Raw genomic sequence first — 26,072 nt, 5'->3', positions numbered from 1 at the left:
TCTGTCCTACAAGCCACGGGAGGCAGTTCTCTGAGCATCAGAGCTAAGCACAAGAGGACTCAGAACAATGCCAGCCAAGTCAGGTGGGCAGGGAAGCTGTCACAATCTGAGGTCTCCAGCGAAAAGGGAGTTAAAGACAGGATAAAAGAGGGTAATGAGGAAGCTTCAGATGATGGGACTAGGCAGGGCTGACTGGGAAACACCTGCAGAGATGCCTTGGCTCTTTCGGAACAGAAGATCCCTCCCTGTAAATTGGGTAGGGGACACAAAAAGGCAAAAAAAAAAAAAAAAAAAAAAAAAAAACCAGCAGTAGGAGTCAGCCAAAAGCAGTTATGACCACCAAGCCAAGAACAGGTGGTGGCGGGGTGGGAGGAAGTGGTCCAAGGGGTCATCTGGCAACACTTTCCAATGTAAATTCAAAAGGTAGTGCTATCAAGAAAAGAACAGACTCCAGAAAAATTTGTTGTCTACAGCAATGCCCAGGAACATACAACCTCATCAGCTTGCCTTTGCGGGCATCAGTTTCCCCATACTGAAATCTAAAGAAGTTGTACTACTCCCCAACCTGAGTCAGTGACCCTTCTCTGCTCCCTCAGAACTTCACATGTAATTGTCTTCTAGTGAGTCTCAACTAGACCTTAAACTCCTCAAGACTGGGACTGTATTTTATGCCTCTCTGCATCCTCAAAGCCTGGCAGAGGGCCTGGCCTATAACAAGATTTTTGTCAACATTTGCTGACTGACGGGTCTCTGAAATCCTTGGAGGACTGAATCATAGCATGACTGGACCCGTCATCCGCAGGGCTCAACATAATGTGTGGGCCAACTCGTCTTCCCAGAAGCTGGCCCAGGCTATGTCAGTGGAGGCATTGGGGCCTTCCCCTCCTCTCCCTTTCTCTTCTTTATTCCCATCTCCAAATATCATTCTGCTTAGACTGTGCCAGTCTAAAAGTCCTGTTTTGCTTGCTTCAAACTTCAAGACAGGGGTAGTAAATCTAAACTACCAACTGGCCCACTGCTTGATTTCCCTTTCTGCCTTGCTTAGGACTTGCATGGGTCTTGGAAGAAGATCCTGAGATAATAATCTGAATGGAAGAAATTTACCGGGGTAGTGGTCCTGGGAGCACGGACAGTGGAGCAGGGAAGTGAGACCAGAAAGGGAAGAAAAGTAATACAGGATGCTTTAATGGGCAGGTACTGCTATGGGCAACTGAGGCTCGCTCTTCCTGATGACCCCTAGGAGACTCGGAGGAACACATCTCAGAGTCATCCCCATAAGGGGTGAGGGAGCCTGAGTATTTATCCACCAACTCACACCCAAAATTGGTTGGACGCTATGGGGGGGGGGAATAAGCCCCACCACTGTTAGTCTGCCTCATGCACTAGTCGAACACACTGGAGCAGCCACAGCAAGCCCCCAGGTGCTTAGAGAAACAAGCCATCAGCAGGTGCAGCCACAGTGAGATCTGACGGGATAGGGGCAGCGATGCCAACACCTTACATGACATATTCTTAGCCTGATGCCCCAAAGTCTTCCATTCTCTCCTGGTTTGCTCTACTTGCATTAACATGAAGTTTTCCAGTCGGAAGAGATTAGTAGTCATTTGAGCTAACCAAATCTCTCTTCAGTTCAGAAAGCCCCTCCACAACATCCCTGAGAGGGGGCTGGTCAGCTTCGGGTTGAATACTGCTAGTATCGGGGTACTCACTGCTCCAAGGCAACCCATGCTGTTGCTAAAATAAGAGAGCTGCTGAAAAATCCTTTTTTTTTTTTTTTAAGCATTCACATACATTACCTTGTAATTTCTGATTGTTGGTCTTAATTCTGCCTTTTGGAGCCCCACAGAATGTCTCCTCCCCCACTTACAATAGCCCTTTTAATAGCTTCCAAAATAACTGGTACATTTTCACTATGAGTCCTCTCCTCTGGCCCAAATCATCCACTGCCTTTACTACTCTGACCACAATATGGTCTCTAGACTAGTCATTCTCCACCTGAAGTAAATTTGCCTCCCAGGGTACCCGTGACACTGTCTGGAAACATTTTGGGCTGTTAAAACTAGCAGGGTGTGCTACTGACAATGATGGGTTGTGGCCTGGGAGGTTGCTAAGAATCCTACAAGAGAGGGCACCTGGGTGGCTCAGGCAGTTAAGTGCCTGACTCTTGATTTCAGCTCAGGTCATGATCTCAGGGTTATGAGATCAAGCCTCACATCAGGCACTGCACAGAGTCTGCTTGAGATTCTCTCCCTCCCTTTCTCTCTCTCTCTGCCCTTCCCCACCTCATGTGTGTGTTCTCTATAAATAAGCAAATTTTTAAAAATCTTAAAAAAAAAATCCAACAAAGGCATAGGATAGCCCCCACAACAAAGAATTACCTGACCTGCAAGGTCTGAAGTAACAAGGCGGAGAAACTCTGTTTTAGAAATACTATCCAGGTCATTCTTCTCTGCACATACTGTGGCTTGTCATGAAAGCATAGTGCTCAGACCATGCAGGAATAGGGATAGGACCCCAAAAATCACGGAACATGGGGGGATCCTCTCTCACTATAAGCAGCTGAAGTGCCTGCAACATATGCCCCCTCCTCTCTAGTCGGTAGTCATGAAAAGCTCTGAGTTCTATCAAAACAAACAGCTCTCAGGGCCAATGACTAAGGAATGAAGATATAAAAACAGAAATGCAAATCTAGGAGGAGGTAGTATTCCCTCCTAGTATCTCCACAATCCTCTCATCATAATAAACTGAATCAGATTCATTTCAGTTTATTTATTTTTTTGTCCTATGGACATAATTATAGGTTTCCCTATTACATTTTTGTCATCTGAAAATACAAATTGGCTTTTAAAGGTTATTTATTTATTCATTTATTTGACAGAGAGAGCGAGCGAGATATCACAAGTAGGCAGAGAGGCAGGCAGAGAGAGAGGGGGAAGCAGGCTCCCCGCTGAGGGGCTCTATCCCAGGACCCTGAGATCATGACCTGAGCTGAAGGCAGAGGCTTAACCCACTGAGCCACCCAGGTACCCCTGGCTTTTAAAACTTTCATCCAGGCCACTCCCCAAAACATCAGACAGGACAGACTAACATTGAGCCTTTTCTTAACACTTTTTGGGTAAGAAAAAAGACCCTGTTGACCAGCTATGACTCCACTTAACTGTAGCTTACATTTATTTATCTGATTAAGAAAACACTAGGTCTAGAAGGTTCGACTACTAACATTCAGGAAACAGTTAATTCCTATTTCAATCAAGCTCTTCTAGAAAAGAAGGGGAGCGCAAAGATGGAGGCACACTTCTGTTTATTTCATAAAGCTAGTATTATCCTAAAACCAAAAATTTTTCAAGTACAGTGCATGGAAAGAAAATTATAGGAAAAAAATCTCATTAAATGAACATAGATGCAAAAGTCCTTTTAAAAAATCACTACACTGAATTTAGCTTTGAATGTTATATTCTATAACGTGATTGAATTGGGGTTATTCCAGGAATATAGGATGTTTTAACAGAAAATCTATTAATGTAACTCACATTAATAGATGGAAGAGGTGGGACAGAGTCAGGAATGGACCATGAGCACACAGAGACATCTTTTTCTTGAGTAGCTTTTTCTGGGTAGCAAAACCCACCGAATTTCTTTGACATAAAACACACTTTTTTTTTTTTTTTTTAACTACATCTTGGGGTTATAAGCTAGGGTCAGCTATTTGAGGCTGGGCTCAGCTGGGCACCTCAGCTTTAAATTGAAGGTCTGTGGGTCAGCCGGGTAGCTACGTCCATATCCACATGATTTATAATTCTTAGACACGCTGGCCAGCCCATGCAAGCTCATCTTGCTGCAGCATGGAGTACTGAGAGGGTGCACCCACGGGGATAAAGACACTTCAAGCCCTGCTTGCATAATGTCTGCCAAAGGTTGAACAAAGCAACCTGCATGGTTGAGTTCAGAGTCAAGGGATGGGAAAGTATACTCTGCCTTCTATGGCACAGATACAAGGAGTGAAGAATTGAGGCCAAGGATTTAATATATCACGGGGGGCCTGTGAATATTTTATTACTTTTACCTTACAAATATGATATATATGTATACATATACAAGTTCACCCCAGGTTTGTATATGTATATACGTGTGTGTGTGTGTGTGTGTGTGTGTGAACTTGGTATGTAGAAACTATTTCGTAACAAATGTTAAATTCACACATTAAGTACACTTTGGGACCTTCCTTATTTACTAGTCTCATAATCTTATCCAAAAGGGAAATGTAGGTGAGCAGTTGTTCATCTCTTTTATCTTTACTTTCTTTCATTCTTTCAACCTCTTTGAAAAAGGATTTAAAGAGGTTTACAGGGCGCCTGGGTGGCTCAGTGGGTTAAGCCGCTGCCTTCGGCTCAGGTCATGATCTCAGGGTCCTGGGATCGAGTCCCGCGTCGGGCTCTCTGCTCAGCAGGGAGCCTGCTTCCCTCTCTCTCTCTCTGCCTGCCTCTCTGCCTACTTGTGATTTCTCTCTGTCAAATAAATTAAAAAATAAATGAAATCTTTAAAAAAAAAAAAAAATAAAGAGGTTTACAAAGCACTGAGACAAAGTAAATGTATAATGAATCAGAAAACAAGGCAAAGGGAAAATAAGATTATCATAGCAAGATGGGGCTGGGTGGTCTCCGTTTGCTCCTCCTGATCCTCTCTCCCTTCTTCCCCACCTGGTCTGTCCTCCTTAAAGGGATCCGCTGTCTTGGTCTCACAGGGTTTGATGACCAATGTGTCCTCTTACTGCTGGAGGCCTAGAGGCCGGTAGCACTGCCTGTGAATCGTCCCCAGCTGGCTCCCTCCACCCTGCCACACCTTTGTAATAACTCCTTCGTGAAACTCTCCTTACTTCACTTGAAAGTGTCATTTTTCCCACCAGGGACCCTGATTACAAGAGCCCACAGATCATATGCCTTAAGTGTAACTACACACTAGAAGTAGACCATAAATACAGCTCTCAGGTCTCAGTGTGATTATCAAGTGGGAAACACAATCAATAAAAGAACCTCCAGTTCCTTGAGAGAAGTAGACCTACTCCTGACAACAAGATAGGCAAGAAATTTTCCCTGTGGTTGTTCTATAAGATGCCATTGTAGTATGATGACCCCATTCTTTCTGTCTTACAAACCATTCAGGGCTCAGTCCTCAAGTATCTTCCCTCCCTTCTCCACACTCACCCTCTAACTGATCTCATCTTAGCTTCATGGCTTTAAATATATATCATATAAATGCTGACGATTTCCAATAGGCATCTATAGTCTGCCTTCTCCCTGAACAATTTTCACCATCCAATTGGCTACACCGGATATCCAACAGGCTTCTCAGACTCTTGGCATATCCAAAGCAAAACTCTCAATGTTCATTCCATAGTCCTCTCTTCCTAGTCTTCCCTCATTTCAGTAGAAGGCCCCAGTGCCTTTCACTTGGTTACTCCAGGTGTGTTTGAGGGGCTAGAGAGGATGGCAGAAATCTATCATACTCTATTCCTTTTTTGCACATTCCACATCTAATTCATCCACATATCACGTGGCTCTGATCTTCAGAATATATTGGGAATCTCACCACCCCCATCACCACTACTCTAACCCAACAGTCAGCCTCTCTGGTCCTACTGCACCCCTAACTGGTTTTCCTCCTTCCACTCTTGCACTTTTCCAGGGCCCCAGCTGAAGCAGCCAGTGTGATCCTTTAAAAATATGTCGTATCTTGTTGTCTTCCATTCAAAAATCTTCCAAACACTTATCATCACTCAGACTGCAATATATAAAGTCTTCACCATGGCGTAAAGCCTTACACCTGGATATCTGTGAACCTTTATTTTCTTCAATTCTCTCCCTCCCTCTGCCCTGGTTATGGTGGCCTCACTAATGTTCTAGGAGCAAGTCAAACATAGACTTAAGGTCTCAGGACCTTTGCACTTACTGTTTCCTACAACTGAAACATTCTTTTCCAGATACCTACATGGCTCACTCATTTCATTTAGGTCTCTGGGGAAATGGCAACTCCTCAGAGGAGTCTTCCCTTACCTCTAAATAGTCCCACCATCCTAGTCCTTACTTTATTCTTCTTCACAGCACTAATCAGTACCTGACAGTACATTAAATATAAATATGTAGATCACCTTTGTCTGTCTATTCAGAATGTAAGCGCAGATAAAATGGGTTCGTTCTAGTCACTCTAGCATCTCTAATGTCAGGTACAGTTCTTGACACAGAAGTGTCTTGATAAATATCTGTTAAATGAATGCAAGACTCTGTTCTACTCTATCTAGTTCCTTGACTCCAACGCAGCAAGATGGAACAGATATTTGAGTCTCAATTATGTGAGCGGCACTTAGCTAGATGCTTAGAGCTTTAAAAATCTATCTACCTAACAAGAACAACAACAAAAAATAATCTAACAGACACGGGAACTGTGACCTTTTGGGTGAGTAACGATTAGGAGAGAGCACAAGGGAGCCCTCAGGGCACCAGAAAACGTTCTTTTTCTAGGTAGTACTTTTGTAAGTGTAGTCATCATTATAAACCCATTGAGCGGTACACTTAAGATTTGTGAATTTTAAGTTGCACCCCAATAAACGTTTTTGTTTTGTTTTTAGTTTCTGAGTCATCTAGACACAGCGAAGGGGTAGTTTGCATTGTGGCAAAAGCAATAATAGAGGGTCTGCACGGCCTGCTGCTGAGTGAGCGCTGACAGTCACCCTCCGAGTGCGAAGGTCGCAGACTCGTTTAAAAGGAAAAGGGAGACTGTGTCCTGTTTCTCCCGATCCAGAACCTCCCATAGATGATGGGCCTTCCTCAATGCCCTGGGACCTTCTGAAACTGGCGTGCAATAGTAGTGCCTAACAGCTAAAGGCATGCACCATCTGGTAGGGAGTGGATCCCTGAAGGGAGATGGACCTCTGAAGAACTTTCCTCAGAAAAGCCCCCAAGCGAGAGGGGAACAATATAAGTCTTTATGTTTTAGATTTTTAAGTTTTTATTTATTCATGTAATCTCTACCCCTAACATGGGCTCAAACCCACTAGTCCGAGATCAAGAGTCCTGCGTTCTTCCCACTGCGCCAGCCAGATGCTCCTATGCTTCAATGCTTCACCATTTCTCCTGAGAGTATGACTCTACGACCACAAGCACTTAGAACGGACATAAACTGCATATTCCGCTCAAAGAACGTCACAAACCCCACGCTCGGCGGCCACGCCGCCAGCACGCAGGCGCGGCACCGAGCCGTCGCTACGCAGGCGCAGTGCGGCCGGGCACCGGGTAAGGCGGAGGGCAGGGGCCCGGCCGGCGGATGCGCGCTCCCGGCGGGCGGGGAGCGAGGCGCGCGCCATGGAACAGCGGTTAGCCGAGTTCCGGGCGGCCAGGAAACGGGCCGGGCTGGCGGCCGAACCTAGCACTTCAAGCGCGAGTGCACAAACCTCAGGAGAGAAGGCGGAAGCAACTACGACTCCAAAGGCAGCCCTAGGCTGGCTAAAACGGTTCCTGGTGTGGAAACCGAGGCCTGCGAGTATCCAGGTTCAGCCCTGCCTCGCTCAGGTGAGAGGGAGGCCTTGCCCCGGGGACCTGGCTTCAGGGACGCTGTCGTGGCCTCCCAGGAAACTGCGGCCGAGGCCCCGCCCACTCCCCGCCCACCGCATGGTGGCCTAAAGGCCACGCCCCCCGCCGAGGAGCGGGCCACGCCCCCTCCTCTGGTTTCCACCTTCGGTGGCAGAACTGGCGTGCTGATGCCTCCCGCCTGCTGCGGGGTTGGGCTGGGCGTCTCCGGTCACTCCTGTCAGCACTGATCCGTGGTTTTGACATTTTCTTTCCAGCTTGCGACCCACGCAGCTCCCGATGCCAGTCGGGAAGTGAGGGTCTAGGGCCCTGGAAGAAAGCATCTCTGCTCTTGAGTTATTGTGATGCCCCGTGCCTTCCAGAAACCTCCCCACAACCGCTTTCAGCCGCAGCCCTCCACTAATGGCGGGTCAAAGGTCTAATTGGATACTGCTTAAAAAGCGGCGGTAATTAAGGCTTCCTTTGATTCCGCATCTGGGCCACATGCAGCCTGTAGCCCAAATAAACTATGCTTTACAACTGGCATTTGACTATAAGACTCGCAGGTGTGGTCGCTCTCACTGCCAGAGGTGGCTGATGCTGGGGCATCGCTACTGGATTAGGGAAACTTACTCAAGTTCAGTAGTGAATGTTCAAGAGAAAACATTGTTTAGACTATTAGATCAGTATTGCAGACTTTTCACCCTTTAATTCTCTTATTTTGCAGATGATCTTGATTCCCATTTTGTATTTTCATTTAGTTTTCACTCAGGTAGAGTGGCAAGGTGCCTTGCAGGTGTGAGACTGGATTATTTATGTTGAAATACAGGACACAACATCAAGGGTGCCTTGAGGCAATCTGTGAAAAAGCCTTTGTATCTCAAAAGTGTAATAAGAGCCAAAAATTCCTTTTAAAAATGAAAATGTATTGGAGGAGAAGTGTACCTTACTCCTCTTAAAATTATTTATCTTAGTTCATTTATTACTATACTACACAACATCTGGTTTAGGCAATTTTTTAAACCAAGGAGAACTCACTGTTACTCAGTTTTGATTAGATATTATTCTCCATGACACACAGGGGTCCATCAGACTTACAGAAAGCGAGTGCAGCAGGGTTTAAACAATCCATTTCCTTGCATGAGGTTTGTCTCAGTATAACTTTATTGTTGATTAGAACTGACTGAGCACAATTGCTTAAGATTTTAGAATCTACTTTCCCTACGCTCTTTCCTCTCTGCAGTTAAAAAAAAAAGTCTGACCCACACAATGAGTGTTTGCCCGCATGTCTCGTTTCCAAAGGAGTCTGAGATCGTTGAATTGGACTAGAAAAGCTGAACTTGGAGAAAGTTTCCATTGTTTAAAGCCCCAAAACTGATATCCTGACAAAACGATGACAGGAAATGCTAGACCCACAGTTGGTTTTTATTAATTACTCCGTTTTTCATAAGGGACTCTGTCTTAAGCTCATTTTTATTGACTCCGTTATCATTCCTGGCTTTGCTCTGGTGTGAAAATTCTCATTAAATTGTATCTTTTCCTCCCAATTTACAATCCATCTCTCTTAACAATTTCACTGACACATGGTGCTTGTCAGACATTTCTTTAGCCTGCTGTTTGTAATTGCTTCTCAGTTGTCATTGATAAGGAAGCATCCATATCCTCCTTCCCTACTCTCCAATTTAGCTTGAGGAAAACAGTCCCCAAGATAAAATACTTTTTGTGACAAGCTTCTGCCAAATGAAGACTGGAATGCTTGTGACTTTTTTAGTCCTGTAAAAAAAAAAACACTGTCTCCTTCCCCAGGCATATTCTGCAGCTCCCAAGGTGCCCACACATCCTGTGACTCCTCACCCCAACCCTTGGCTCAGGTTGACCCACCGCTCCAGTGCCCTCCTTCTTTGGAGTCACCTGGCTAACTAAGTACAGCTCCCTCCAACCCAGGAATCATCTTTTAATTTCTTCCTTTGTCTCACCATCATTTATTCAGAAAAATTCTATCACGTGCCCACTCTGTTCCAGCTTCTGTCCCAGATCTGGGGAAACAGGGTGATAAGGGCAGACAAAGCCCTGTTATCAAAGAACCTGCGCTTGCGTTTGGGGCAACAGACACTAAACAGAAGAACAGAATAATGAATGCCAGGAAAGCAGAAAAAACAGGATACTGTGCTAATGAATTGGGGGTGACAGGTGCACCTGTCAATGAGGCAGGGCAGGAGGAGGTGGGCATTTTATAATTAGGAGCTACTCTTGGAGAAACCTAGGACAAGGCCAGGGGCACATGTGGTAACATGTTTGCTGAGCTTTATAGGAGAAGAGGGAGCCAGCCAGGTGATGTGATGGGAAGGGGGCATGCCTCTCAAAAAGAGCCACAGGTGCAAAGGCCCTGAAGTGAGAAGCAGTTTGATATTTGAGAACTGGAAGTACTTTCCTTAAACTATGCCTCTATGTGGGGCGCCTGGGTGGCTCAGTGGGTTAAGCCACTGCCTTCGGCTCGGGTCATGATCCCAGGGTCCTGGGATCGAGTCCCACATCGGGCTCTCTGCTCAGCGGGGAGCCTGCTTCCTCCTTTCCCTCTCTGCCTACTTGTGATCTCTCTCTGTCAAATAAATAAATTCTTTAAAAAAAAAAAAAAAAAAACTATGCCTCTATGTGCTGTGACGACCACAGACACTTCCATCTGCAGCTTTCATAGCAGAAGCCACACAAGTACTAAAACAAATGCCAAATAAGGTAAAGGAATTTCTGTATCTTTCCTCTTGTTTTTTCCCTTTGGCAGTTGGTTTTCCACCCCCCCCCCCATCTCCCTTCTAGATCTCTAACCCTTCCCCTTACCATCCCCCATAAAGGCCCCTAATTAAGTACAAAGGGCTGTGGAGGGAGACCATCCTAGGATCCTACACCAGTCTCATCCCTGCCTATCTCTCGCTGTGTGAAGTTAGGGGAGTTACTTCACATCTTAGCATTTCCATATCAGTAAATTGGGATCAATAGTGCCTGTCTCCTGGATGACAGGAGATCAGACATCTTGAAGGCACTCAATAAATGGTGGCCATGAGCATTATTCTTTTTATACTCCCTCAATAATAAACTCAGACTACAGTGAATTTCAAGTTATACACATTCAAAATGTATTCCATATCCCTCAGTCCATCATTTCTCTCTGACTCGTATGTCACCACCCCCATTATGCCCAGTCTTCCTCTCTTACTGGGCCTCCTGCGTGAGCTTCTCATAGTTTCCCTGCTTCTACTCTGGTAGCCCATTCTCTATCTGGCTTAAATATAAATCAGATTATATTAGTTCCCTGCTGAGCCTTTTGGTGATTTCCCTATTGTGCATACAGGTCAAATCTGAAAGGAGCATTTTTTGAAATGACACACATTTACTTAACTGCAAGGGGCACACATTTACTTAACAAATGTGTGTGTGTGTGTGGAGGGGGTGTGTTGCTGATAGGGGGTTTTCCAATCTAACTGAAAAGGTAATAATTACAACGTTGACACTAAAAAAGGTTCTAACAAAATAGAACTTCTGAGACAACGTAAATCGATGACCTATATTTTTTATCAAGACTGAATAATGTTTTGTGGTCCCTTTTTAAATGATCATAGCAAGAATGGGGGATATAATTGAAGAAATGGACTAAAAGTTATGCATTGAGAACCAATGTGTGGGTTGCTGTGTTTGGCTCTGGAGACATCAAAGGATAGTAAATGGTAGTCCACTGGCCTCCTGGTAGCAATCTAGGGACACATGTGACCTGTATTGAAAGAAAAAACACTTAACTGGCAAACAGTTTCATGCTCAGTGAGAAAGACAGGCAGTCAGTGCTCTGGGAGACAGAGGGGGCACCCCTCCTTGATGGCCAAGGAGGTCAAGCATACACAGTTCACCAGTCATGCCTGTCCTAGGCTACAGTTGGGCAGTGTCTCTGGGTAGTAAGATCTGTTGCACTTGAGTAGAGGTTCATTGATAGAGTAATGGATTATACAGGGAATTTTTTAAACCATTGTTTTTCAGACTACAAATTGCAACCAATTGGTGGATGGTGAAATCAATTTAGAGGATCTAGTCCTCTGCTAAAGATGAATTTTTAAAAATGGAATAGAAAATGAGAATTTCATATGTGGTGATGAATATTTGTTGGTTTGTGAAACTTTTTCTATTTTTTTATATGTTTATATGCTGGGTCCCAGTACAAAATGTACTTCTTATTATGGGCCATACCCAAAAAAGTTTGGAAAAATGCTGGACTAGAGATCAGGCCTCCCTAAGCTATCTAAATATTTCTCCCATTAGCACCCAACACAGGGGCCTGTGTACTGGCATTTCTATGTGTTAAATAAATGGAAGGCATTGCTTGGATTCCAGCCCATGGAGTTTAAATTTTAACTTGCAGGCAGTAAAATTTGTTGAAGGTTTGTGAACAGGAGGTTGGTAGGTGTTGTAGGAAATTCACTTTGCAGCTTTACATAGGATGGTTTGGAGAGGGAAGAGATAGGAGGCAGGGAGTCCAGTTAGGAGACACACTGCCTGGACCTGGCGGTGAGTAGGATGTTCCCAGGATGGAAAGGTTGTGGCTATACTAATGATTTGTTTTATTATTAATTTTTTAAAGATTTTATATATTTGTCAGAGAAAGAGCACAAGCAGGGGGAGCAGCAGGCAGAAGGAGAAGCAGGCTTTCCTCCAAGTAAGAGCCGGATGTGGGACTTGATCCCGGGACTCTGGAATCGTGACCTGAGCTGAAGGCAAATGCTTAACCAACTGAGCCACCCAGGTGCCCCTGATTTGTTTTTAATAAGTGGAAGGGATTTCTTCCTTTTCTGATATAGTTCTCATTTTAGAATCATGTCACTCACAAGACTGTAGCTCATCTAATCAAATCAATAAACATATCGATTCTGTGTGTGAAGTATTAGGTGTAGTTGTTGCATGATCAATTATGGGTAATTTCTGTACGGGGCTCAGATGAATTCTTGTTAGCAGCAGACTGATCTGAGGAAGTGACGCCCACGAATGGGAATCCATCCGAATGCCGTCAGGTTTTTATCAGATCACATCTCACTAAGTGCAGATCAGTTTTGATTCAGTCTGAGCAGGGCACGGGAGCTCCTTGGAGATGATTGTTTTAGAGAGCAGAGCCAGAAAATAGAAATCAATGAGCCAGAAGCCTTTCCAGAGCAGTGAGAGCTGTCTCTCCAGATTGGTTTTGATCCTCTGAGCCCCATTACCCTTTATTCTTACTTTTGTTTGTTTGTGTGTCCTAGGAAGTGGCTCGGCCTCGGACCAGCACATCACAGCCACCACAGAATATAACTATTCCTCTGCCAGCACCCCGGGACCAGTCTTTCCTGACCAATGTCACCTTCCTGAAGGTTCTTCTCTGGTTGGTCCTGCTGGGACTGTTTGTGGAACTGGAATTTGGCCTGGCCTATTTTGTCCTGTCCTTGTTCTACTGGATGTATGTCGGGACACGAGGCCCTGAAGAGAAGAGAGAGGGAGAGAAGAGCGCCTACTCTGTGTTCAACCCAGGCTGCGAAGCTATCCAGGGCACCCTGACTGCAGAGCAGTTTGAACGCGAGTTACAGTTCAGACCCCTGGAGGGGAGATAGGTCCAACTCTCTTGCTGTGCAGCTGGCCTCCCACGTGGTCCTCCTCACCCTTGGACGTGGGCTTGTGGGTTTGATTTCAGGTTCCCAAGACTAAGGACAGCTTGCAGGTTAGTTCTATGACTGTAAAGTTCTGCATTCTTTCCCAGATCTTTTACTGCAGTTTGATCTCTGAGCTTTTCTTTGGTTTTGGTGAAACCCTCTGAAAGACACTCACTGTGGATCTGATGCAATTTATAAAACTTATGTACTCAGGAAAGAAATGTGTGTGTCATTATTTGAGAAAGGTGGTTCTCAGAGCATTAGAAGGGCACTGAGGAGAAAGGAGAGGGTTTGAAAGAATGGGGAGGTGCCTCAGGACTGTGTATTCAATAAGTGTTCTCTTTAAAAGTCTTTTCATATTTACAGCACTTCCCCTTCCCCACCCCAAAAGTTTAAGTGTAACTTTCGGTTTTTATTTTGTTTTTTTTTTTTTTGTTGTTGTTGTTGATGATGTTTGTTTTTTCATTGTTTTGGGGTTTTTGTTTTTTCCTTCCTGCTTTAAATCTTGCTTTTTTTGGTCGTTAATGGTGTTGAAAAATAAAATATCTTTAAAACATCCGCTTTTCAGAAACAGATCCCCATTGCCCATCACCATCTTTCACTCTCCTCAGTTATTCTGCTCGCACTCAGTGACGGAAGATATGAGAAGAGAGTCCTAAGTGACAGGTGTGGGGAGGGATTTCACAAAGTCAGTATTGGTAGATTTGGTAAGTGGTTGTTCATGATAAATTCAGCAAGAAAGAAATTCTTGAGCGTATTCAAATAAGAGCTGTGGAAGTGGAACTCCAAACTCATTGGCTGCTCTGTGTGTTTCTTGTATTCCGAGGGCCCTAGAGTAAGCAGTCCTGTCGCCTGTGGCCTCAGGTGAGAAATTTTGTAAAAAGTGGTAACCAGACATGATTCAGTTGTCCTTCCTTTTCCAGTACAAAGTTAGAGTTTGGATTCATTAAAATTGGGCAAAGCAAACCATCAAATGTCTTTTTCATGGTTGGCACTGATAAGTAAGAAGAGTCTTGTTTTAAAGCCATAGTTTTTTCTTAAGATTTTAAGAAATTAATGATTCCTCAATAGGTTTTCAACTTCAGAATTCAGTCATTCTTAGGTTATGACAGTAACTTTAGTATTTATGAGATGTTACTAAACAATGATGCTTGTTGCTAAAGTCTTGTTTCATTCTTGCGTGATTTGCTTAACCATAGCTCAATTTAAATTTAACTTGTATTCACTGAGTGCCAGCACTCTGGTAGGTGCTTGAGATAGGATAATGAAAAAAGCAACATATACTCATTGCTCTGAGCATATCGTCCAGCTGGGAGTGGGGTGCTGGGCAAAGTAAAACAAGCAATATCAATAGCAGAGTCAGGTGGGGTACTTTGCTGGCTCAGTTGGAAGAGCCTATGACTCTTGGTCTTGGGGTCATGAATTCAGGCCCCATGTTGGGCATACAGATTAGTTAAACTAAATAAATGATTTTAAAAAATAATAGAGTGAGATAAGTTTCAGTAGTAGGAGGAGTATAGAGGGGATATTCTCATGAATCACACTTCGTGGCTAACTAACCCATGTGTTTCAGTCCTTGTTGAACATTCTTCTCGTCTGCTGATCATCTCTCCCTATGCTGACTGGGAGTTTAGCTGTCTCTCGGAGTCATCTCTTCAGCACACGTTTCCTTTAGCTCATGAAGAAGTCTTTTCTTTCTTGACTTCTATCTAAGTGTGGGGAAACACATGAATCTTTATGAAACAGAAAAGTTTTGATCGTATTTAAAGATATATGGTAATGTTTCCTGACTTATTTTCTTCAGGCTTTCTTCATTTCTCTGATATTTTATTTGGCCTTTTACATTTCATAAAAGTCAAATACAAGGAGGAAATATTGCTGCTCAAAGACACACTCCAATGCCCAGTTCAGTAAGCCTTGTTCTAAGGAAGAATTTTCATTTTAAAAAGTGTGATTCAAATTTTTACCCAAAACAAAGTGCCTGTAACTCTGAATGGGGAACATTTGATCCAATTAGCAATCTCAGCAAACTGGAGACTTCGCTTAAGCAAAGCAGAGACTCACCTTAGGAGAGGATCTCACTAGCATTCTTTGAAAATGTAGCTATTTATAACGAGGTACAGCTTGATTGCCATAAACCCATCTTTTCTGGGATTTTCTGTGCACAATCTATCACTTCTCTTTCCTCACCTCTTGCCAAAGGTTGCATGTCATTACAGCATTAACTTCTAGGAAAATTGGGGTGTGAACCAATTAAATGCATGGCAGGGAAGAGAGGAAGGGACAGTCTTTATTTGCTGTTCTTATCAGACCATTAAGCTTTAGGTGGAGTCTTGATTTCCTGAATTTAGAAAGGCCTATTGATCTCAGAATTTCCGCTCAGGGCCCGACCATTAGCTCAGCAAGCAGCTCCCATTAAAGGACGCCTCTGTCACCAGGGAACTTGAAATCCCAGAGATGCATTCTGTCCCTATGATTGCTGTGTGCATGGGTGAGGTCATTTCTGTCCGAATCTTACAAGAAAATTGGTTTTTGCTTTTATTCACATTATCCTGTCTTGTCTATTCACAGAGACTTCGAAATGAACCTCTGCTTGTAGGGCCGGAAGGAACCCCAAAATGCCACCAAATTCATCCCCCTCAACTTGGGCACTTTATTCCTGACAATTTCTTTTTGTTTTCCTAGTGACCCTTAAAGAAGAATCCAGGTACAAGATGTAGGCACTTTTTTTTTTTTTTAAGATTTTATTTATTTATTTGACAGACAGAGATCACAAGTAGGCCGAGAGGCAGTCAGAGAGAGAGAGGAGGAAGCAGGCTCCCCGCTGAGCAGAGAGCCCGATGCGGGACTCGATCCTGGGACCCCGAGATCATGACCTGAGCCGAAGGCAGAGGCTTAACCCACTGAGCCACCCAGGCACCCAGATGTAGGCACTTTTTAGGAAATTCTTTACTGAAAGAACTTAAGCCACCTGCAGTGCCATCCCACATTATTTCTTATCTAATCTCAGGGGACACAGAGCATCCTTCAGACCAGTGGACTGTTACTCTATTCTCTCTTAATCCTCCCTGTCCTTCAGGCTAAATTATCCATGTTGTACCTCTCGGACAATCAATTTTAAGTTAGCCCCGACCCGCTGTGAGGTTCCAGGCCAGGGCAGGGGTGAATGTCCCAGTTGGTGGGTACAGTGAGTGACTTTTCTCAAAAGCTCTGGAGTTTCACCGGTGATGGTTTACGTATATATATCTTGTGCTATTAGGGATGTACTTTGAGTGTAAGAGGTCTTCCACATTTGCCTTTTGACTGATCTCATCATTAAGATTAGGCTCTTAAGCTTTGTGCTAAAATTTTTTTTAAAAGGAAGTTATACAATTGGCAGATAGATGATCTTCAGCTGTGCAGAAGAAAGTAAAATTCTGACTGCATGTTTTGTTTCCTGCCAGCCACACTGTTAGCTGTTTACCAGCAAATAATTTGTATTTAGTTAGGCTTGACGCTGCTGAGGAACCAGTAAGTGAGCTTGGCCGGTTGGTCTGAGGGCCAGGATACCTGGTGGGGCTGGGATGCCATGGAGCGTCTGGCCACCAGGGGGTAGCATAGAGCTGCTGCTATATATCCTGATCCCTTCCCAACACTTGATAATTTATGTAATGTGGAAAACCCACCAGGATGTTTATCTGAGCCACTTGTGCTGCCTTTTTAAGAGTTCTTTTCACTTCAAGATTCACAGAGGAAAGGGCTCATCAGAGGTCCTGGGAAAGGCACTGAAAGCTACCAGAAGTGATTTATACCGATATTTTAAAATAAAACAACAGCCCGTCTCTAGACTTAGCAGGCAGCATGGCACTTGGGGTTAACACTGTGCTTGTTTATATCAGAGCTTTGGGGGGGGGTTGGGGTTGGGGAAAGGGGGATACTAGAAACGTTCAAGCTGGCAGAGAAACTTGACCCCCAAGGCAAAGAAACTAAAATCTGAACTCTACGCTCTGGCTTTTGTCACATGCTTTTTTATTTTGCAACATTGGAACATTGATAAAGCTAGATAAAGATCTGGATCTCTCAGAAAGCTGAGAGAGAAGACAAAGGACACAGAGAACCACATTATAAGGCATATAACATAATACAGATGTTTATAAAGGTCTAAAGTTCTAAGTGTGTGTGTGTTAGGGGAGGAGTCATGAGAAGGAGAGATCACTTTCAAATCTAAATTGTAGACTACATAGGATTGTCACTTTGAAATGAAAATACTGTTTCCTTAATAAGCCGTAGATGAATATTTTGAAAAGTATGGACTATGGACCAACTGCTTTAGAATCTCTTGTAGTGATGCTCAAATGCAGATTCTAGGGCCCCGCCTAGATCCCACTGCCTGAGCATGTATGGCAGGAGCGCCCTGAGAATCTGTATTTTAACAGCCTCCTTTGGGCAAGCTCCAGTTCACCAAAGATCAAGAGCCACTACATAAATCACAAATGTTGGGGTGCTTGGGTGGCTCAGTTATTAAGCGTCTGCCTTCAGCTCAGGCCATGATCCCAGCATCCTGGGATCGAGCCCTGTGGGGAGCCTGCTTCTCCCTTTCCCTCTGCCTCTCCCCCTGCTTGTGTTCCCTCTCTCCCTCTCTCTCTCTGTCAAATAAAATCTTTTTTTAAAAAATCACAAATGTTAAAATAGGAAGGAAACAGCATGTATTAGATTCAAGCAAAGAAAGATGGGTATGTATTTTATTTTATTTTTTTTTAAGATTTTATTTATTTATTTGAGAGAGACAGTGAGAGAGAGCATGAGCGAGGAGAATGTCAGAGAGAGAAGCAGACTCCCCATGGAGCTGGGAGCCCGATGCGGGACTCCATCCCGGGACTCCAGGATCATGACCTGAGCCGAAGGCAGTCGTCCAACCAACTGAGCCACCCAGGCGTCCCTGGGTATGTATTTTAAAAAGGGGTAACAAGGTTTGCCATTTTTCAAACTGTTCACCGGGAACACACAGAGAAAAAGAACCCCATGCCTGGTTTTAAACTACTGAGGAACTAGCTCCAAAGACTGTAAGATAATTAAAGATGTGTTATTTTTGAAGCTTTCTTTCTTTCTTTTATTACAAAAAGAAGTATGTGCTCATTTTAAAACATGTTGGAACTATAGAAAAGAATATTTTTATTTTTGGACTCACATGCATACATGTCAGAGTTCAAGAGACACAGAAGATATGCGGGACTAGAATCTCCCTCCCCCATGTCCTGCTGTGCTCTATCCAGCCTACAAATGACAGCACACTATGCATGCTATCCTGCCCTTTGTTTTTTTTTTGTTTGTTTGTTTTTTCTCTTTTAGGTTTTGGGCTTTATTTACATGCACCTAACATTTCTATGTAAGAGAATGACATGATCCAACTTTCATTTTTATTTTTATTTTTTTATTTATTTATTTTTGAAAAAGATTTTATTTATTTATTTGTCAGAGAGAGAGTGAGCGAGAGCGAGCACAGGCAGACAGAGTGGAAGGCAGAGTCAGAGGGAGAAGCAGGCTCCCTGCGGAGGGCAAGGAGCCCAATGTGGGACTCAATCCCAGGACGCTGGGATCATGACCTGAGCCGAAGGCAGCGGCTTAACCAATTGAGCCACCCAGGCGTCCCCAACTTTCATTTTTTTTTTTTTTTTAAGATTTATTTATTTATTTGACAGAGAGAGATCACACAAGTAGGCAGAGAGACAGGCAGAGAGAGAGAGAGAGAGAGAGTGGAAGAAACAGGCTCCCCGCCGCGCAGAGAGCCCGATGCGGGACTCGATCCCAGCACCCTGAGATCATGACCTGAGCCGAAGGCAGCGGCTTAACCCACTGAGCCACCTAGGCGCCCCCCAACTTTCATTTTTAAGAGATCACCTGGACTGTCATGTGGAAAGTGGATTCTCCGTTGCCTTCATTCGTCCGTCTGTCCATCCGCCCACCCACCCCATCCATTCATTTATGGAGCACCTGATCTTTTTGTTCCCATGTGTGAAAATGTTCGCATATGTTTTTATTCAGCTAGCTTTTAAGATTTTTCTTAACAGATATTGACAGTATGGCAAACTTATTGAATTATGAAGTGTATTTATACATTCCATTTTTTATGCTAAAGTGGAAGGTTTAAATTTGGGGAAACCAATGATATTAATGATAATTAAAAACTAAATTGAAATATCCCACAAGTCAACACAATAAAAATTACAAATATTTTAGAAAAAGAAACAAAATCTGTAACCATTTATTTCTAAAACAGATACATTTGTGCATTCATCAATTTAACAGCATTTTACTGAATAAATTTTTTATTAAATTCATTCATCAATGAAAGAATTATAATCCATAAATGTGACCAAATGAGACTTAATAATCTATGAACCAGCACTTGCTTTTTAAACTTCTGTGACTATATCATATCTCTCCATATCTATCTGCCCATCTTTATCCATTGATCTGTCCAGTCTGTCCTGTCTTCAGGTTTGGGCCATTTCTTGTGAATAGAATCAGAAACCTAACAGAGTATCTACTGTGCGGGTTGATGGAGCAACTAACTTTGCCAAACCTGGTGCTGGGCTCTGAGCACACAGAGAATGTAGACAAGGTCCCTTTTCTCAAGGAGCTCACAGTCAAATGGGAGAGGCAGCCAATAATCAGATAGTTACAGGATAGTGTGGTAAGCGCTATGATGGTGTGATGGCTAAATGTGGGCCAGAGCTTAGAGAAGGGGATCAGAACACTCAGGGGTTGGGAAGGGCCAAAGTCACCTAAAGGTGACATTGTATTGAGTTTGAAGGAGCATCTTGTACTCCCCAGAAAAAGAGGCGGGGGCAAAGAGATAGCCTTTCAGTCACAGGAAACCACCTAGGGAAAAGGTGACAAGAGGGAGACTAGGGTGCTTGGGAAAAGGTGATGCATTCTGAGGACTTATAGTACTTCTCCCAGCTGGTTGTTCCATATATATATATATATCTATATATATATATATAGATATGCATGCACATACACTGTTGATTTCAGCATGTTAATTTTGTTATAGCTCTTGTCCTTTATTGAATTTTTTTTTTTTACTAATTATAGTGGTGTTTCACTTGATTCTCCTGGATTTTCCACATAGATTTTTTCTTTTCCAGTAAAGTAAAATTTAACTCCTCTTTTTCCAGCTTTTATGCCCTTGTTTTTTCTCTTTTTCCAATAACAGCAGCTAGAACATCTAGAAAAATGTTAAATCAGAATGATAGTCAATGATGTCTTTGTCTTGTTCTTGACCTTAATGAGCATGTTTTAGTATTTTCCCACTAAGCGTGCTGCTGGCTCTGTGGTAAGTGGATGGATAATTATCATCTGTATTTATGTTATTAAAAGGCTTTTTCCTTCTTAAATTAAGAATGGATGTTGCATTTCACAAAATCTCTTTCAGTGTAGTGGAGATTGATGATGTGATTTTTCTCTTTAACCAATTAATGTAATCAGTTTATATATTTACTCACATTAAACCATCCTTTTATTCCTGGAATAAATGACTCTTGATTTTAATGTACTGTTCTTGTAATGTGCTGATAGACTCTTGCCATTTTTAATCAATCATTTTCATGAGACTATAGTAATTTTTTAGTATTTCTTAGGTTTGGGAATATATAAAAGCCTATTTTTCATTACAGAGTGTCCCCCTTTCATCATTATAAAAAGCCATATTTGTGTTCTTCATTCATTTTTGCCTGAATCCATCCTCATCTGATGTTAAGCTCGGGACCCCTGCTTGCTTTTTGTTTGAATTTGTCAAGTATGCCTCAGTGCACACTGTGGTTTTCAGCCCGAGCCCTTTTGGTCAGGTGTGTTGCTTGTAGGTAGGGAATAGTTGACTTTTACTCTGTAATACATGAGGGGACTATTTTTCTTTTACTAGATGAGGTTAGCTCATTTTTATTTACTTAGACTTGTTTACCTTCTCACACGTTACGCTTTCGGTTTATATGGGTGATTTTACCACTTGGTCTCTGTTCCTTGTTTTGTTTTGTGTTCCCCTTTGTGTGTGTGTTTCTTTTGATGATTTAGAAAACTTAGATTTCTGTTCCAAAGTTTTTTTTTTTTTATACTTTTATTACTTAGTCCTTTGGATGTTTAGCCAGTATTTGTTCAGATCATGTAAAAAACAAGTGTAAAAAGTTAGTATTTCCACCTTCTCCCTACTTCTCTCCATTTCCTCAATACTCAATCCTGTTGACTGATTGGTTAATCAACTTCCCATTTTTAAATATAATTATAACTTATTATTTATTAGCCTTAAATTACATATTGCTACCAATGGCTATGAAAGATGAGGGAATCAGCATAACTACACTGCTGTACACCTCCTATCACCTATTTTTCTTTGATTTTATTAGTTATATCATTACTGTATTGTTTAGATTAATAAGGGCCACATTTTGTTCTTTAATTATCATTTATACATTTGTTTTAGTCTTAGTCCTGCCTATAATTGATATTTTTTCACTTCATGATAAGCTGTAAAAAATTCCCACGTCCTTCTACAATATTGATTTTGCCAGCCGCTAATATTTCTGTATAGATAAATGTATCATTATTTATTTAGCAAATCCTTAATTATTATTAACCATTATTTTATAGCCAGTGTTTACTAGTATGAATAGTATAAATAAGCTAACCTCTTTGAAATTTAAAACCCCATCTCGGACACTTAGAAAAGAGTAATTAGAGGGGTGCCTGGGTGTCTCAGTTGAGCTAAGCGTCTGCCTTCGGGTCATGATCTCAGGGTTGTAGGATCAAGTCCTGCATCAGGCTCTCTGCTCAGCAGGGTGCCTGCTACCCCCCCTCCCCCCTCTGCCTGCCTCTCTGCATACTTGTGATAGATCTCTCTCTCTGTCAAAATAAAATACAATCTTTAAAAAAAAAAAAGAATACTTAGAGACCAATCATGATAGTGGTCTCAAACCCTAGTGACCATTCAGATCTCCTGGGAATCTTGTTAAAATGAAGATCCTGATTCTGTAGGTCTGGAGCAAGGCCTAAGATTCTGCATTTCAAATAAGTTCCAAGGGGATGCTGATGCTATGGGTCTTCAGCCATACTTTGAGTAGCAAGGTCTTTGAATACGTTTTGTGTCTGGAGTTTTGCTCAAATGAGAAAAAAAATGCTAGAAAACGTACTCCGTAGCAGTGGTTCTCATTGTGCCCTGTGACGCATTTAACATATTAGGAAATTACTGTGATTCATGAATGTTCATTTTGCCATTTTATTAAGGTGTCTGCAAGATGACCCTGTGTTTTACACCTGCTGGCTCGCCTGGGCCTAGCGGGGGTGTGTCCATGGGAGATTGCCAGATGTGCATGTCGCCACCACCAGGGAAAAACGGCTGAGAACCTACAGACCAGCAAGGAGGCAGAGTTCAGACAGGCACGCTGGAGTGAGCTGGCAAAGAGATGTCTGAACTCCTATCCCTGGGGGACACATCTTTCGTGTGGTGGTTGGTTGGTGGTTTGTTTATTGGTTTTATCCTACCAGGCCCTAAGTGATCTGGCCCCTACCTGCCTCTCCCAGTTATACTCACTTCCTTCATGTTCCTCAGACACAGGGGGTTAGCAAAGTAAAAGGTTTGGCCTTCCTCTGGACAGGGCTGGACAGTAAATAGTTTTGTTGAGCGTACATACCGTAATTGTCACAATGACTCAACTTTGCTATCAAAGAGCAAAAGCAGCCATGGGAGACAATATGTGGACAGATGAGAATGCCAATAAAACTTTGTTTATAAAACTGAGCAGTGAGCCATAGTTTGCTGACCCCTCCTCCAACACACAGAAGCGGCCTCTGCTTTCACACTCTTTGCGCGAGCTGTCCCCTTTGCCTCGAACTCACTTCCCCTGGATGAGCCTGGGATTTGTTCCCTTACTCCTGTCAGGCCTGTCTGATGTCGCATCACCCAAAAGTCCCTCCCTGACCCCCCGGTACAGACAACACACCTCCCCTATGTGTCCATCTCCCTTCCTACCTCTCTCCTACGGTGAATACTTCATCCCACTGCTTTGCTAATGATACTGGTCATATTTTGATGATTCCTAGGGAAAAGCATATGCGTTTATAGGCAGAGCATTTTTTATACATTTAGCCATTGATTTACAGCGGACCATCTCTATGGACACAAATGGATTTGTTATGCGGAGTTGGTTTTAATCACGCTTCTTCTAATGACTTTCCCCCGAGATTTAGACTGAGTTCAGCAGTGCTACTCGTCTCATGTGGTGAAGTGGCACAGAGTCATATGAAAGAATTGCTTTGTTCTAGATTCTCATCAGTGAGAAAGTAATGTCTTTAACTAATCTGGCACTTCTAGTGGGTGAGACCAGGTTCTGCTCCTATCTGTGATCTTCAAAGAACTCTATGGAAAGAGGAGAATTTCCTAACATTTGTACATTTCCCAGAAGCAGAGGAAGCCTCATGCCTTGTAAAAGGCAGGCAAATGCGGGTGCGTAGGGCAGTTGGGAGGACATTTCTTAAAGAGAGATTGATCAAATGGGAAATTGATGTTAGGACATGACAGCTTTGGGGGATCCAGCCCCAAGGAGGAGAGGGTGGTTGGATTCCAAAAAGTCTACACAGGGTGTGCATGATCTCGTTGCTGCAGCCTTTAGAAATCTACACCAGTGCAACGTTCTGAGAGCAGGTGAAGAAGGTCTGTTCACGTGGCTGCTGGAACAGAGGCTGCCCGAGCCCCACATGCCATTATGGGGATGACTCCAACTTGGGGGCGTTGCTGGGTTTCAGGTGGCTTGGCATACCCTCAGAGGCTCTGCACCGTAGACACAGAATATTTCATGAACTGTTGCATTTCTTAGGTGAGGAGTAAAGACCAAGACTAAGTCCGTGAAGGAAACTGAGAAGCAAAGAAGGGCTGTATCTGAGCAGCAGGTGGCGTTCCGGACCCGGAGAATGTGCGAGAATGTGGTTGCAGCTGATAATGCCAGGACTCCATGGTTATGGCATCTTTTCTGGGCTTGTGGCCCCATCATGCCTTGGTTGGCAGGCTTTGTGATCTTTACTGTTTTCTGAGAGAAGGTGTTTTTATAAATACCTTATGTAACGTATGGTGTTATGGACATTCCTCTTGATTACTAAGAATATTCCAACACAGTATAATTTGTATGGTAACCTGATTTCTTTTATATGAGTGTACATGTCTTTTTTTTTTTTATTGTATTTTTTTAAAGTAGGCTCCACACCCAACGTGGGGCTTGAACTCACACCCTTTAAGTCAAGAGTTTCAGGCTCTACCGACTGAGCCAGCCAGGTGCCCCAGTATACATGTCTTTTCATCTGATTTTTTACTGTACCTTTCCAAAGGATGCTGTTGGAAGGACGTTGGCTTAGCTTCGTCACAGTGAGATGTCTTTAGTGTGTGTCTCCTGTATGTTGGTTCTCCAGTCTCTGCTTCCCAAACCAGGACTTGAAAAGTGAAAGGACTTCTGGGTGGTTTCATTGTAAAGTGCCGTCTAATCGGTGGATACCAGTTGAGCTTCTGTAAAACTGTAAATTTCATTTCCTAGGCATTTTTAAAGTTCTGAAGCTTTCTGGAGGGCAGAATATATGGTGATAAAACATTTGTCTCTTTTGTACAGAAATGCACATAAATGGTTAGAGAATGTTGAAGATTGGACCAAACTAGTACAGTAACTGTGGCTGCTTTGTTGTAGCTATTTAATGTGTGTCGTTAATGCGCACAAGTCCTGAGCTCTGTTTCTGATTCTACCTTAGGTCATTGGAACTGAAAAGTCTCTGTAAATGTATTATGTATTATGTATTATTTCAAGTCCTTGCTCTTTCACTCTAGAGATATGGAAAGGTTAAAAAAAAAAAAAAAGAAGTTGCTTGTAAATCCCCTCCAGGTGTTACCCGCCTGCTTCAGCCCCAGAGCAGTCCATCTCGTGGCATGGGACTGCTTGGTATTTATAATCCTTATCTATTGATTTTATTCTGGAAGGTTGCAACACAGATAAATCCTCTGGTCTATTGGTCCTACATGAGGAGGAGTCACAGTAATTCATTCTAACACTAGTGCACTATACTAGTGGGAAGAAAAAAATGGTTGGATTTACTCTAGGCTGTGATCGTTTTCACTTTCTAAAATCATTACGTTCGTTAAAAGGAGCCTTAGGACCAAAGAAAAGATTCTATCACAGTTTAGGATTAGAGACCTCTTCAGTGGAAGAGCTCAGATTTATGGAAGTAGGAGTTAATAACACTGGCTACAGATGAGTCTCCTAACTTGGCTCCCTATGGGCTTGTCACTGGGAACTCCCTTTTTTTCCCCACCGCTGCAGTTTCCTTGTGTCTTACTACCTCTCCTTCCCACATTTACACAGTCTATTGTTTTTCCTTATTTACTTTTCTTAGGTTCTGGCCTCATCATCTTTCCCATCTACCCCTCCTCACCTTTGGAGACACTCAGTTTCTACTTCTTCCTTGTCCCAATATTGGGTCTGATTTTCCATCTTCTCCAACGTTCTGCCTACATTGTTTTCTATTCCAGTTTGCACTGCTGGGGCTTTCTTCCCACTGTTTCTGGTAAGGGAGACCATTTTCAGTATTCTCCTTAGTGTGTGTGTGTGTGAGAGAGAGAGAGAGAGAGAGGTATTGAAAGGCACTGAACTGCTCATGTTTAAAGCACAGGCTTTTGAAAGGATGGTGAGAGATTTGGTGGGGGTTGGGGTGAGGGGGGTCAATTATCCCCCATCTGTGGGGCATCAGCCTCTGGAACGTGGCTCTATGTTACATGTGAACACAAATGAGTCTGGAAGCCAAGAATTTCAGCAGAGCAGGAAGCTGCCCTTATCCCTTGTTCAGCCTG

The 26,072-nt window shown here is 43.1% G+C and overlaps 1 protein-coding gene across 2 annotated transcripts; it reads left to right on the top strand.

The window, feature by feature from the left end:
* Positions 1–7,248: 7,248 nt before the first annotated feature.
* Positions 7,249–24,974, top strand: SAYSD1 (SAYSVFN motif domain containing 1). Of its 2 annotated transcripts, XR_009354690.1 has the most exons (3): positions 7,249–7,562; positions 12,833–13,284; positions 24,064–24,974. XR_009354690.1 is itself a non-coding variant. In XM_059177848.1 (2 exons), the coding sequence occupies exons 1-2, from the start codon at positions 7,356–7,358 to the stop codon at positions 13,175–13,177; spliced, it is 552 nt and encodes a 183-aa protein (XP_059033831.1). In that variant the 5' UTR covers positions 7,249–7,355; the 3' UTR covers positions 13,178–13,774. The 2 variants fall into 2 exon arrangements, 1 of the variants encoding a protein (XP_059033831.1); XM_059177848.1 differs by lacking the exon at positions 24,064–24,974 and having other exon boundaries at positions 12,833–13,774.
* The last annotated feature ends 1,098 nt before the right edge of the window (positions 24,975–26,072 follow it).

Source organism: Mustela lutreola, chromosome 6, assembly GCF_030435805.1.
Source record: "Mustela lutreola isolate mMusLut2 chromosome 6, mMusLut2.pri, whole genome shotgun sequence".
NCBI classification, from domain to species: domain Eukaryota; kingdom Metazoa; phylum Chordata; class Mammalia; order Carnivora; family Mustelidae; genus Mustela; species Mustela lutreola.
The sequence above is the reverse complement of the archived record's forward strand: the minus strand, read 5'-3'. Positions and strand labels throughout refer to the sequence as shown.

Coding starts and splice junctions, on each gene's coding strand:
- SAYSD1 (XM_059177848.1), top strand. CDS start 7,356: ATGGAACAGCGGTTAGCCGAGTTCCGGGCGGCCAGGAAACGGGCCGGG. Junction 7,563..12,832: donor TTCAGCCCTGCCTCGCTCAG/GTGAGAGGGAGG, acceptor TGTGTGTCCTAG/GAAGTGGCTCGGCCTCGGAC.